Source organism: Orycteropus afer, unplaced genomic scaffold (genome assembly GCF_000298275.1).
Source record: "Orycteropus afer afer isolate SDZICR_OR568_19922 unplaced genomic scaffold, OryAfe1.0 scaffold00254, whole genome shotgun sequence".
Lineage (NCBI taxonomy): Eukaryota > Metazoa > Chordata > Mammalia > Tubulidentata > Orycteropodidae > Orycteropus > Orycteropus afer.
In genome coordinates this window covers 3263806-3278334 of record NW_006921841.1, presented here as the reverse complement: position 1 = coordinate 3278334, position 14529 = coordinate 3263806, and the positions used below count along the sequence as shown (strand labels likewise).

Here is a 14529-nt window from a genome sequence, read left to right as displayed (position 1 = left end):
AGGGAGCTTTATTGTGTAAAAGTATTTTTCATTCATTATTTCCCTTGAAAATAACAACTTCAGGAAAAACTTTATTCCCTTTCAATGCTTTGTGTGTGTGTGTGTGTGATTTTGACGAAAGTTTACATAGCACATTGGTTTTCCATTCAACATTGATACATTTTGTTTTTGACACTGATTGCAATTCCCACAGTGTAATGGCCCTCTTCCACTTCCTCTGTGTTTACTATTTCACTTTGTCCTTCTTTCCTGTCCCTTCCTGTCTCCTAAACGTTATCCCTGGGCAAATGCTGCCCTTTTGATCAGAGCAGTAAGTCTGGTCTTTTTATGAATTTGAGTTTTGTTCCACACATTTTTCTCCCACTCTATCCAGGACTTTGTGTGTGTGTGTGTGTGTGTGTGGTTGATCATTTTGAAAGCAATCAGCAATGGTAGCTGGGCATCATCGATTTCTTCTGGTCTCGGGGTCTTGGAGACTGAGGTTCGTGTGGTCCGTTACTCCTTTGGGCTAATTGTTTCCATCTGTCTTTGATTTTCTTCACTCTTTGCTTCAGACAGGGAGAGACCAATAGTTGTAACTTAGATGGTTGCTTGCAAGCTTTTATGACCCCGGTCGCTATTCACCAAAGTTATGTGTAGAACATTGTCTTTGTGGACTATGTTATGCCAATTGACCTTGATGTCCCCTGAGACCCCAGACCCACCCTCCAGGTGTTTGCTTATGGCTAAGAAGCTTTCATAACTTTGCCCTATGTATGCTCAACTGTAGTCATGGATGTATTTGCAGCACATATAAATACATATATAGAAATATCTTGTCAAACTTACTTATATTCATGGGTGTAGTCCCATTCACCTTCCCACCCACATAGCTTGCATATGCATATCCACTTATAGGTAATTATTACTGTTATTGCAGGGTTGTGTACATAATAGTATCTATCTTTGTTGCCTTTGACTCTTGTGTTCCTCCCAGTGTCTTCCTTTCTCTTCATCATTTTGTGTTGTCCTCCACCTTAATGTATATTGCCTTTCCTTCCACCCAGGTTATTGTTATATCTTTCCTACCCTGACACCGCTGGTAATCTTCAAAGGTTGTTTCTTTCTGTGTGTAAATCTTTTACCAACTTTTATAGTAGGGATCTCATACAGTATTTGTCCTTCTGTGGTTGACTTATTTCACTCACTATAATGTCCTCCAGGTTCATCCATGTTATGAGGTGTTTCACAAATTCATCATTATTCTTTGACTTTGCATAGTATTCTATTGTGAATATGTTTGTTTATCCATTTATCCATTGATGGGTACTGAGGTTGTTTCCTTTTTTTTTTTTTTTTGCTATCATGAACAGTGCACCAGTGATCATGGGTGTGCGTGTATTTGTCATGGCTCTTATTTCCATAGGATATATTCCTAGAAGTAAGATTGCTGTATTTGTATTTGTGTTTCCAACTTTTTAAGGAAGGTGCCATACCATTTTCCACAGTGGTTGTACCATTTTACAGTCCCATCAGCAGTGTATGAAGGTCCCAGGCTCTTAATACTCCAGCCAGCAACTGTTATTTTCTGGTTGTTTTTTTTTTTTTTTTTTTAACTTTGCTACTAGTGCTGGGGTGCTTTCATCCCTCTAATGGCTAATGATCATAGGCATTTCTTCATGTGTTTGATGGCCACCTGAATGTCTTCTTTGGTGAAGTGTCTGTTCATGCCCACTTTTTAATTGGATTGTATGTCTTTTTGTTGTTGAAGTGTTGAAGCTTTCTTTAAATTTTGGAGATTAGTCCCTTTTCACCTTGGAAACCCAAGAAGTCCCTTTTCAGATATGGCACTACCAAAATTTCTCTCTCAGTCTGTAGGTTCTCTTTCTACTCTTTTGGTGAAGTCTTTTGAAGCACATAAATGTTTAATATTTAGGAGGTCTCAGTCATCATCTAGTTTGACTTCTGCTGTTTGTACATTTTTTATTATGTTTGATAGTGTACTTATGCCCTGAATTAGGGCCCCTAAGTTTGCCCCTATTTTTTCTTTGATGATCTTCATAGTTTTAGGTATTACATTTAGGTCTTCAAGCTGTCTTGAATTAGTTTTTGTACATGGTGAGAGATATGGGTCCTGTTTCATTTTTCTGCAAATAGATATCCAGTTTTGCCAGGACATTTTGTTACAGAAACTATCTTTTCCCCATTTAATGGGTTTCAACCTTTTGCCAAAAATCAGCTGTCCACAGGTGGATGGATTTACTTTTGGTTTCTCAATCTTGTTCCATTGGTCTATGTGGCTGTCATTATACCAGTGCCAGGCTGTTTTGACTATTGTGTCTGTACAGTAGGTTTGGAGATTGGGGAATGTGAGGCCACCTACTTTTTCTTCTTTAGTGGTATCTTGCTTATTTGGGGTTTCTTTCCTTTCCATATAAAGTTGGTGATTAGTTTTTCTATCTCATTAAAGGATGATGATGAAATCTAGATTAGGATTGCATTATATCTGTCAATTGCTTTGAGTATTATTGACACTTTCACAATGTTAAGTCTTCTCATCCATGAGCATGGTATGTTGTTGTTGTTGTTATGTGCCGTCAAGTAAGACCCGACTCATAGTGACCTGTCCTTGGGTTGCCGAGGCAGTATCACTACGGAAGTAGATTGCCCAACATTCCTTCTGAGGAGTGGCTGGTGGGTTTGAACTGCCAGCCTTCTGGTTAGCAGTCAAGTGCCTTAGGCACTATGCTACCAGAGCCTTCCATTTATGTAGGTCTCTTTTGGCTTCTTGCAGTAGTATTTTGTAGTTTTCTTTGGATAGGTCTGTTGTGCATCTGGTTAGATTTATTCCTAAGTACTGCATCTTTTGGGTGACTACTGTAAATGGTATTGTTTTCCTGATTTCCTTTTCAGAGTTCTCTTTGTTAGTATAGAGTAATTTGACTGGTTTTTGTACATTGATATTGTACCCTGCCACTCTGCTGAAGCCTATTATTTCCAGTAGTTTTCTTGTTGACTCTCTGGGATTTTATACATACAAGATCATATCATCTGCAAATAAGAGAGTTTTACTTGTTCTTTACCAATTTGGATGCCTTATATTTCCCTTTTTTGCCTTATTGCTCTGGCTAGGACTTTCAGTACAATATTGAACAGGAGTCGTGATAGAAGGCATGCTTGTCTGGTTCCTGTTCCCAGGAATGTTTTCAGTCTCTCCACTGAGAATAATGTTGGCTGTTGTTTTGTTTATATGCTCTTATGTTGAGGATTTTCACTTCTGTTCCTATTTTGCTGAGTGTTTTTAATCAGAAATGGGTGTTAGGGTTTATCAAATGCCTTTTCTTCATCAACTGATATGATTATGTGGGACTTTTCCTTTATTTATGAGGCAAATCATGTTGTTTTGGAATGGTGAACCATTCTTGAATACCTGGAATTAATCTCACTCGGTCATGATGTATAATTTTTTTGATGTTTTACTGGATTCTATTGGCTAGGATTTTGTTGGGACTTACTGTATCCATGTTCATAGGGGAAACTGGTCTATAGTTTTTATTTGTAGTGTTGTCTTTGCCTGGTTATGGCATCAGGGTTATGCTTGCTATTCTGGAGAATGTACCATGTGGGCTAGAATAAGAATGATATTGTGCTGTTGTTGAATGAAGTGCTCTATATATGCCTGTGAGGTCAATTTGGTTGTGTTGGTTAGACCCTCTGTATCTTTGTTGAGTTTCTTTCTAGTTGTTCTTTCATCAAAAGTGGTGTATTAAAGTCTCCTACTATTATTGTGGAGTTGTTTATTTCTGTTTCCAATTCTTTGAAGTTTGAGTTATGTATTTTAGGGCTCACCACCTATCTCTAGGTGGATCTGGCAGTGAGTGGAAGTGTGGACACACGTCTCTGATCACTGGTCATGTAGAGCAGCTGAGGCCAGGCTAGGTGGGTGCTGGCCACTGTCCATCATCGATCCAGTGGTGCTTGATTGGATGATGGCACTTGTTCAGTGGGTGGGGGTGGCAGGTGTGGGTATTGCTGGGTAGAATCACTGCCTCCCATCTGATGGCGAAGAAAAAAAAAAGAAGTGAAAGAGGGAAAAGAAAGGAAAAAAGGGAAATGGAGTAGGGGGGAAAAAAGTGGCACAGTACCAGTGCACCCTCCAGCCACACATGTCTAAGGCAGCTAAATCACAGTGCTGTCTCCCGGAGTGTGCCCCAGGCCACTGGGAAATTGAAATGATAGGTTACAAGGCCACAGAGGAGAGGCAGGTTAGCTGGGCAGAACACCAAGTGGGGTAAGGGTGAAGTGGTGGGACTTGACCAGCAGCTAGGTGGGGAGGGGACCACTCCTCTGGTCACTGGAGGTTGTGCAAGGTAAAGGGGACAATTACACTTCTATGGTGGCTGGTCACAGTGTGGGTGCTAGTGCAGTCCTGGGCAAGCAGAGTTGGTTTTCTGGCTGCAATCAGAACACTATTTGTAATAATTCAAGTTGGCTGCATTGGGCCAGGCCAGTTGGCAATTCACCACTTTGTATGTCTCTTTCTTCACTGTTTTCATTCTATTTCTTCTTCTAATCAGTATTTGATCTACTTCTTTATCCTTTCCTTTGAAGCTCACTGTTCCAGAATTGTCATTTGTATCTGCTTCACTTGGTTTCCTGGATCTTTGTTGTAGAGGATCTGGGCTGTGTGTGTGTGTGTGTGTGCCTAGTCTGCATTCACCTCCCCTTTCAGTGCTTTTGGAATTGTATATATTTGTCATTAGATGTGAAAATATTTTGAGATTTGCCTTCGATGAAAAGGTCACCCACAAAATGTAGTTATTTAACTCATTTGTTCACAAATATCTATTGAGTGCTTACTGTGTATCAGGCACTACTATAAACACTGACTTTTATACTTCATCTACCATGTGTGTTTATGTAAGTGTTCTCACAATACTCAGATAAGACAGGTATTATTACTTCTTGGAAAAGTCCAACCATGGTCTTTTCCTCTTAATTCAGTAGCTCTCAAAGTTCTATGTACATAAGAATTATCTGGGGAATTAATGAATGTTCAGAACTTCAGACTCATCCCCAGAGATTCTGATTTAGTAGGTCTAGGTTGACACTCTGGTAGCATAGTGCCTAAGGCACTTGACTGCTAACCAGAAGGCTGGCGGTTCAAACCCACCAGCTACTCCTCGGAAGGAAGGTTGGGCATTCCTACTTCCGTAGTGATACTGCCTCGGAAACCCAAGGAGGGGTCGCTATGAGTCGGGGCTGACTCTATGGCAAATAACAACAACAACAACAGGTTGACACTAAATCTATATTTCAAGTAAGTACCCTAGTTGAGATGGAGCCCTAGTGGCACACATGGTTAAACAATGGGCTGCTAACCAAATGGCTAGTGGTTTAAACCCACCCAGCTGTTCTGTAGGAGAAAAGACCTAGAGATCTGCTTCTGTAAAGATCACGACCAAGAAAAAACCCTATAGCGCAGTTCTAGTCTCACATGCCATCAATGAGTGAAAAAATGACTTGGCAGCAACTCACAACCCTAGTTTAAACTGTTGCTCTGAGTACTGTATGTTAGGGAATACTGCTTTGTCAAAATGAATTTTCCTAAGCCTGGGTTGTTGCAAGGTATAGGGCATTATGTATGTGGTAGAATTTCTACTATTAATAAAAGGTCAAAGTATCATTAAACTACAATTCCAAGAAAAGGGCAAAGAACAAAAAAGGACAAAATTTAGCATGAGTATGAAGGGAATACTTGTGCAGAGCTCTTTTTATGTGTTATTTTTCCTTTAAGGATTGTGTGCATTTGTGTTAAGGGTGCAGTTGACCACGTAGGTTAAACTAATTTTTACAAGTTCTGGACACTCTTAAAGCAAATTTGGTGAGCCAAGTCCTCCTCACTCTTCCCAGTACTGTACAAAATTATAAAGGATTCTTCAAATTCTGTTCATAAGAATCTTACTCTAGAGGACAAGGAAAGATAAAGATGTTAGGCCAACGATTGAGTTTCCCCTTCCTGTTATGATTTTCTTCCTTTAAAAGAGTCTTAAAAGTCATACTAGGTTTAGGGATTTGATGATGATTTACTATGAAAGGTAAAGTAATTCAGAGATAACTTTGCTGAAGTGAACATACTCTCACCTGAGAAATGTTTTGATTTATATTAGTGAAAGCACATCTCCCCAAGTAAGACAAAGCAGTTGAGTCAATAGTAATTATAGCACCCCACCCATGATTGGGTTGTGGGAGGAATAAATTAACAAGAGTCTCTGTTTCTGATACAACTGCTTTGGAGGAGATGGACCAATGAAGAGATGATCTGTCTGATGAATAGGAGCTGGGAGGGGTGGTGAAACTCTGAAAATACAAACCTTGGTCACTGGGCCTACGTCCATCCTGTTTGTATGATGGCTCTCTGAAGAACAAGGATCCAAGCAGCTGAGTCGTGGTCTAGCACAGTGGTCCTCAGTACTTCAGTTTTGTAGATAGGCCAAGAAAGATGTTAATGGACCAGTCTTCAGTTCCAAGGCAATGGCAGATCCAGCAATAGAATGCAGGTGCAGTGCCTTCAAGTAAGAACCATTGCTATAAACCTGTGTGGCACACTTTCGATTATCTTGTAGTTTGTTAAAATAACTCCAATTTGGTTCTGATATCAAGTGTGTGTTAGTTCAGCCCTAATTCCAGTACCAAGGACTTGAATCTTGGTAAGTTTGAAGCCAATCATGGTAATTAAGTTCCCCAGACCTGGTACTGGTTTAGGAATAAGAGAAGATACACTCATGGCCCCAATCATAAGGTATGGGGGGTTAATCTGCTTAGAATATTTCTGGAAAATATTTCTTTGCTCTTAAAAAGGGGGCTGCACAAGAAGAAAAGTCTCTTTTTAAGGCCTTTGTATGTTATGTGAGGGTTCTGATGTTGTGCAGCCATCAAGGCACTCTGAGAAAACAAGATCGAAGACAGTGCCAACAGTGATAGGCTGACAAAGTAGAAAACTGGAAAGAACCTGGATCTTCAATGTGTTTGAGATCCTAAATTGACTACCCTGGAAACCTCCTATTCTGGGTCATTTTCCTTATTGTTGAAGCTACTTTTATTTGCATCTTCTGTCACCTGCAGTCAAAAGTACCCATGAGCAGACAATTGTCACAATCACACTGTGTATTTTTCTGAGAATATAAGGTGATTTGTTGATGAACCATGCTCTATCATGTATGGGAGCAGAATGCACACTTGGGATCAAGAGCAATTTATTACCTGTATTTTGGGCAATTAACTATCATCCAGCCTCATGTCCATCATCTGTAAAATGATGGTAATTATGTTTATATCAACCAGAAGGCTGGCAGTTCAAACCCACCAGCCACTCCTCAGAAGGAAGATGGGGCAATCTACTTCCATAGCGATACTGCCTCGGAAACCCAAGGAGGGGGTCACTATGAGTCGGGTCTGACTTGACGGCACACAACAACAAAAACAACATGTTTATATCAAAAAGTACTTGTAAAAACCAAAATGAAAAATGTAAATGCAAACATTTTTATACAACTGAAAGTTCTTTTTATCCATTAGATGCTTTTGAAAGATGAATTCAGAATCTCCAAGTATGCTCTAATGCCCAAATTTTGAAATCCAATGTTTTCCCTCAGTCTTACAATGGCATTATTGAAATGATGTATGCCAGAGAACAAATGGTATAGCACACAGCACAAATATGCTGAATAGGATTCTGAGTGGCTGCTTCTGGTCTCAGTAGATAAAGAGTATCAGTGTCTTCATGGCACAGGATCTACTGGTACCTGGGTGCTTAGATCTGTGGTCTTCATACTATTTTCAGGCATTTTCAATTTACTGCTTGCAAAGTGGTTTTGGTCCAAAGGTGTAATCAAAACCACTGTCAGGAAAATTAGTCAGGAAGTTGTATATGAAGTATATACCCACCATATACCTCAAATTATAAGTTATAATTTGTACAACCATGTTTTCAGCTGCAGATCTGAAGAGATTTTAAATATAAACTTCCTCAACATCTTGACTGTTTAAACTTAACACAATTGAAACTTCAAATATTTATCTTGTTCTTGACATGATCTTTAAGTGTAAAAGTTGAATATATTTACAAAATAGTCTTTCTCGAGTTTTCGATGACACTTATCTCAAAACTTGAAAATAAAACCAAAAAACCTCACCAACAGAAATTTTGTAAACATAGCTTTTATTTCTGTCTTACCTTCAATGAAAAAGCCCTCATGCCACCAAAACATTTTTTTTTAACTTAGTAACTGAACACAGAATTTAATAGCCTGATAATTAGTTTTCTAGACAACTGCTGAATAATTTATATTGCTTTTTTTTAAAAAAAGAACTAACAACTATTTTTATTCATTTTAAAAGCAGCAATATCCCCTCACATTTTTTCATAGAAATCTAAAATATATCTAGTAGTCCCAAGTCTTATATTTATATTTGTTCTAAGTGTATGCTTCATTAAAATTTTTCAGAAATAAGTGCACTTCTAAAGAGAAAACAAAACTTAAATAAAGACAAGGGGGAATAATCATGGTAGCAAAAGTCACTCAGAATGTTCGGAAGCAACAATTCCAAGAGAGAATGTGGTCAGTAGCTAGATTTCTACTGATTAACATCTCAATTCATTTCTTTGTCAAAAGAGAGACAGTTGTTTCTTCTACCAGTAGAGACTGATTATACTGATTGATTGTCTAAATGTTTTCTACAGTAATCTACCAAAAATAAATGTCCTTTAAAATATTTTTAAATTTACAGATTTACACAGATACGCAAGTGTCTGGAAAAAACAGAAATATTACACTATTATAGAAATAAATGGAACCCTATCTATCTTAAGCTTCAGTAACCAAAGGAAGTTTTTTAATATTTCACATTATTTTCATTTAACAAACTAGCTTAACTGAGCAAGTCAATTTCACTAACTAATTAGCTAAATCAGCCACATATTCTATTCAAAACGGGCTGATTTATAAGCAATTCCTTATTTTCAGACATTATGTTCCAATGAATTTAAAGATTTAAAGCTCCAAGAAATGCATATGAAGAAAAATAACATAACTTGCTTTAATACAAATATTTTTAATAAAAAAGTCAAAGTCTACATTAACCAGGAAATCAATAAATCTGAGTTATACAAGCTTTCTATATACTTAGAAAAACCAAACACACAGTTTATAATAAAATTTTTAATTCAAAGTAGAGTCCAATTTAAAGAAAATGTCATTATGCCCAGTTGATTAGATAGGGTTTTATCATTTAAATTAAATGGTTCACCTGAAATACGGGAAATGTGTAATAGAGAAAATTCCATATAAAGGATATTCTGCAAATTATCTAGTTAATTTGCATCATGAATCAAATTCTTAGCTTCCAAAGGGGAGACACAGTCTTTAATTGCTTTTAGATAGGCACTTAAAAAATGTTTTTGATAAGGAGAAAAACCCCAAAGATTGTGAATCACCCTACTAACTCCAGGGAAAATGAGACTCTAAACAAAGTAAACTTTCCAGAACTCTTCTTCCACTCTCAGGAAATTTTAACTGTTTCCAAGTCCTTCCTGATAATTAGGAATAATTTAACTTTATACAATTAAAAAGTAAATTTAGGTAATTCAGGTCTTTTGTATCAACCTCTCTCAACCTGAATTAATGATACTTTTCTGTACTAGAAGAGCAGAGTGCTGCCGTGTCCTCCTACCTTACCCATTCACTATCACACTAGCAAAACAGTTCTTTTTTTAAAAAGGACAAGTGGGGAAAATACATGATACATCCTGGCAGATGTTATTAAATACTTTTTAAATTAAAGGCAGTTATAGTTATTAAAATCAAATTGAGATAATCCCAGAATTTGAATAGTTCTCTCCTGGATACTCAGCCACATGATCTAATCAAGAAAAATGGAAATGAAATATTAGAAGAACACATAAATAGTCAACAAATATTTAAAAAAAAAAAAAAGAATGAGGGGAAAAAATCCTCAATGGTCTTATTGAGACACTGTGGAGCTACCTAGCAACAACATGTGTGCAAGTTTTTTCATAGATGTGCATAATGCTCCTATGCTATTGTTCCCCATTAAGAAGAACATTCCTATAAACAAATCATCACTTTAGATTTCGATTACAGATCATTTGCAATGGTTATAACTGTTACATTTAAAATGAATTCTATCAATCAACAGCGAAGACAAATATTAGGCCATTCTTTGATAAAGCAGTATTCCTCACTCAGACTTATCAAAACCAAAACCTCAAAGAATCACTTTTTAATTAAAATGGTGACTTAGAAAAGATGATTTAATTCTTAGGGAAATGTCTAAAGAATTTAATGCTAACATTATCCCTTCTATCTCCTCATCACAACCTTCCAGACGGCATTTACGTCCTTAAGCCCACCTATGTAAACCACAGTGCTGAAGCTGAGCATGAACAGTACTGTCCTTGAATAAGATGACCTCCATCAAAGATGCCACGTCTGAATACAGCATTCCCACAGGAAAGGAGAAGTCTACTCAGCTGAGGACATGCACTCCGTTCAGGATCTTTGGTACATTTGGAGTTTAAGAAAATAATGGCACAATACGAGTACTATCAAAGGAAAATTTTTCTTCAAAAGAAATAAAAGCGATGATATGTAACATCTTTCTAGAAAACCAAAGTAAATAGCTCTTTGTTCTCTGCAAGTCCATTTACGTGATCAGAAGTCTGACATTTAAAAAAATAGTTTAATAAAAATACACTAGTTCTATAAGCAGCCTTCATGGTCATTTCTTAAATTCAACTCACCATAATCAAATTAAAATAATGCCATGTCCTCTTATTAAAAAAGAAGTCCTCTTGTCACAAGAAAAGAAACTTTACATTTTATATAATACAGTACATCTCCCTATAGAGACTACATATAAAAAGGTCATCAGTATTTCTGAATGCAAAGTAAATCTATTAGTGGAGTGCCTAAGTGAAGGTGTTAAACTTCCTCTTCCTTATTATAAACCTGTCACTCCCTATTGTTGAAGTCTGTATAACAACATGATCATAAATTTTATTTTATAAATAACCAGTGTATTTCCTTTTTTAAAATTTCTTAAAACCATTACAGAGATTGAATTCATATATAGTCTATAGATGTCCAAACCAATAGGGCAAGTCTTCTAATACCAATCTATGGAAGATGGCTTTTATTGATTATCTAGACCCATAAGATTTGCAGTAAAATAGCAATACTGCAGTGTTACCTAGAGGGTAGCCTATGTTGCTTTAAATGATATGTGTTTCTCCTGAATTGATTAAAAATGTTACAGTACAAAGCCACAGGACACACAGGCAGAATGGACCTTAATACGCATGTAGGCAGTGCAGTTAGAAAGGGATGTACGTTCCTTTTATTCCAGTACCTTTGTATAATAAAGTTAACAAAAATAATATTAAAAAAAAAAAAAAAAGCCAGCTGGCACTGCCAACCAATTCCTGTAGTAGTCTTAGAAATTCTAATCCTGTAGAATTTCCTCTTGTAGTCGATAAGCACCACCAGTCTTCGGGAATATTTCAGTGTATTGATGATATCTACGCCAAGCAAGCCTGGTGATGCAGCTACCTGAGTTCTCTTGGGTGTGGGCAAATGTGATCTTCATTCATAATTTCCCAGCTTTCATGTATGTGGGGATAGAGCCACGCTGAGTCAACCCTTCAAACCTCTTATAGGTATAATTAAGAAAAACCCAGTCTTTGGATTTGTAGTCCGGTTCTGTGGTGTTTGGCACTTGAAAGATAGAAAAATTAACCAAGAGCAAAAGAGTTCATTAGTGAAAATGACACCTTCATAGTCTTTGAACAGAGTTAGTCATGTTGTAGATTGTCTTACCTGGCTGTAAAATATCTGATTCAGGAAAGTCATCAAAATTTGAAGTATCATCAATGCTTTTGATTTCTATAGGGATTGCTGCTGGCCTTTCCCTAAAAAAAAGTATTGAGCAGCCATGGTAAACTTTTTGAACTCTTAATTTTCCAATAAATAATTCTACTTGAAAATACTGCATACTGTTCTATGGATATTACAAGAGCCAAGGAAACATATTGTGGATTTGAAAATAGTTAAGTAGATTTTAAAATAGATAAAGTGTAATTTTTTAAGATACTTTCATGTAGTTAGAATTTTTATCTCTTTGAACTAAAACTTTATCGTGCTACTTTAAAATGAAAACCCAAGAGCTAATGAAGGGGAACAGTAAGAGTAAACACTTTTACTTAAAAGATTTTATAATCATATGAAGTACTTGGCTGTTGTGATGACTGGATCTTACCTAACTGATTCACAAATAGAAGTCTTCTAACAGAGGATCCATAAATCAAAAGTAATTTGGGCAAAAAGAGTTGCAAAGGATAGATGTGAAGATGAAATCTGAATGTAAGAACATCTCAGTTTTTATTGCTTCTAGGCATAAGACTATTTGTTAAAAAATATGTATTGGATCAATTGGTGCAGAATTTATAAAATTATGTAAAAGCATGTATATATTTTTCCTGAAAATAAACTTACATTAGTTCAGCAGAAAGAACCATAGACCCTGAAGATAGGAGACCTGAGAGCTACCATATTTTTTATGCAAATAATGTATGCATATCTTTTTTTGTGCAACAGGCATAATCCTTTCACATGTTAATTTCCTAGGCTAGCTATGGACCATTATTATGTGTGTGGGTTATTCATATGGGTGCATCATATACGAAAAAATATGGTAATCTTTCCTGTCCCTAAGTAGCAGTATGACATTAGGTAGGCAAGTTCCTACTGTGGAACTCTAGATCCTCCTTACAATATTCAAGAGATTAGAATCATAGTCTCTCAGCGTCCTTTCAACAAGAGAAAGGGAAGAATATCATAGTTCTATTTAATGAGATGATGAATGTATAGCATAGTGCAGCACAGCAGAATCACACTGCTGTGTTCAATTCTAGCTCTGTCATTTATTATTTGTGGCAATGTAGGCAAATAACTTCTGTGTCTTAGTTTCCTCATCTGTAAAATAGGAATAATAATATAGTGAAACCTGCTGAAGCCAGAACTCAACAGGACTGCCTTGCTTTTCTAGGTCTCACAAGTTTTCTGCCTCCGAAATGGTACAGTCTTACCACTTTTCTATTGCCCTCAGTTGGTGGGAAATATTTGAGTTTTCCTTCTCTGACAGGTTTCTTCTACCTTACACAGGTTCTGGCTTTTGCAGATTTTACTGTAGTACCTATTTAATAAGTTATTGTGAAGATGAAATAAAAAATGCATGTAAAGTGCTTAGAACAGTGCAAAACTCCAAAAAACCAAATTCACTTCCATTGAGTCAGACCGACGCATAGTGACCCCTTCTTGGGTTTCCAAGGCAGTACCTCTAAAGAAGTAGATTGCCCAACCTTCCTTCCAAGGAGTGGCTGGTGGGTTTGAACTGCCAGCCTTCTGGTTAACAATCCAATGCACAAGACACATAGTAAATACTCAAAAAACGTTAGCTGTTTTTTGCTAGGTAGCATGCCTAGCACATAACAGGATCTCCAGTGAAGAACTGCACTGAGGAAGCTCCACTTAAGCTGTCTTGAAGGGTGAAAGGAGCTGGGTAGGCCAGGCAAGGACAGTGGGGAAAGGAGCCTTTCAGTCAGAAGAAAGAGCAACCCTTTGGGGAGAACAGTGGAAAAGGCCATACCAGATGCCACTTGTACAATGAGGCAAGAGCCACATGAGGCAGTCCTGAAAAACAGTCAGAAATTCTTAACTTTACTCTAAGTGCAAAAAAGGAGGAGGAATATGGCATGATCAAATTTATGGTTCTAAAAACTCAAAATTATAAAAACGGCCCAGCTTACTGGTCTGATGGAGACTGGTAAAACGTCTGAGATTATGGCCTCTAATTACCCTTAGGGCCTAGAATTGAACTCACTCCCATGACTTAACTCCAGCTAAACAAGGGACAGGCCTACGAAGTGAATAATTATACCAGGTAGGTACACGCCTTAGAACAATCAACCATGGGAGATCAGAAGGGCAGTATTTGCACAGGGAGACAGCTCAGTGGGCAGGACTGCATAGGAATGAAGGACACAGGGAAAAGATAACTACAGGGAGGAAGTGGGAAGAGAGTTGTTACATTGTGGGCATGGCAATCAGTGCCATAAAACAAAATGTATGTGAAGCTGTTAAATGGAAAACGAATTTGCTCTGTAAACTTTCAACCAAATCCCAATAAAAAACCAAAAACAAATTTATGGTTCTAAACTTCTGCTGTGTGGATTAGACCAGAACTGCTGAAGGTAGTCTGGCCACAGACTGACTAAAGGCCAATACCCACAAGAAACCGTAAACAAATTCTTAAGAGTTACTTATATTATTATGGTATAAATAGACTAGCAAGCATAATTCAAAATGCACCAACAGCAGAAAGAAGCCAGATGATTGGGACCTTCTAAAAATTAAATTTTTATGTGCTTCCAAAGACTTCTCCAAAAGAGTCAAAAGAGAACCTACAGATTGG

The 14529-nt window shown here is 37.2% G+C and overlaps 1 protein-coding gene across 1 annotated transcript in view; it reads right to left on the bottom strand.

Moving 5' to 3' along the window:
- Positions 1-11646: 11646 nt before the first annotated feature.
- STK38L (serine/threonine kinase 38 like) overlaps positions 11647-14529 on the bottom strand; it is a 60763-nt gene continuing 57880 nt past the window's right edge. The window contains exons 12-13 of the mRNA XM_007949785.2: positions 11877-11968; positions 11647-11774 (exon numbers count right to left, since the gene is read on the bottom strand). Coding sequence (XP_007947976.1) covers positions 11647-11774; positions 11877-11968 — 220 coding nt within the window. The remainder of the gene's footprint in view (positions 11775-11876; positions 11969-14529) is intronic.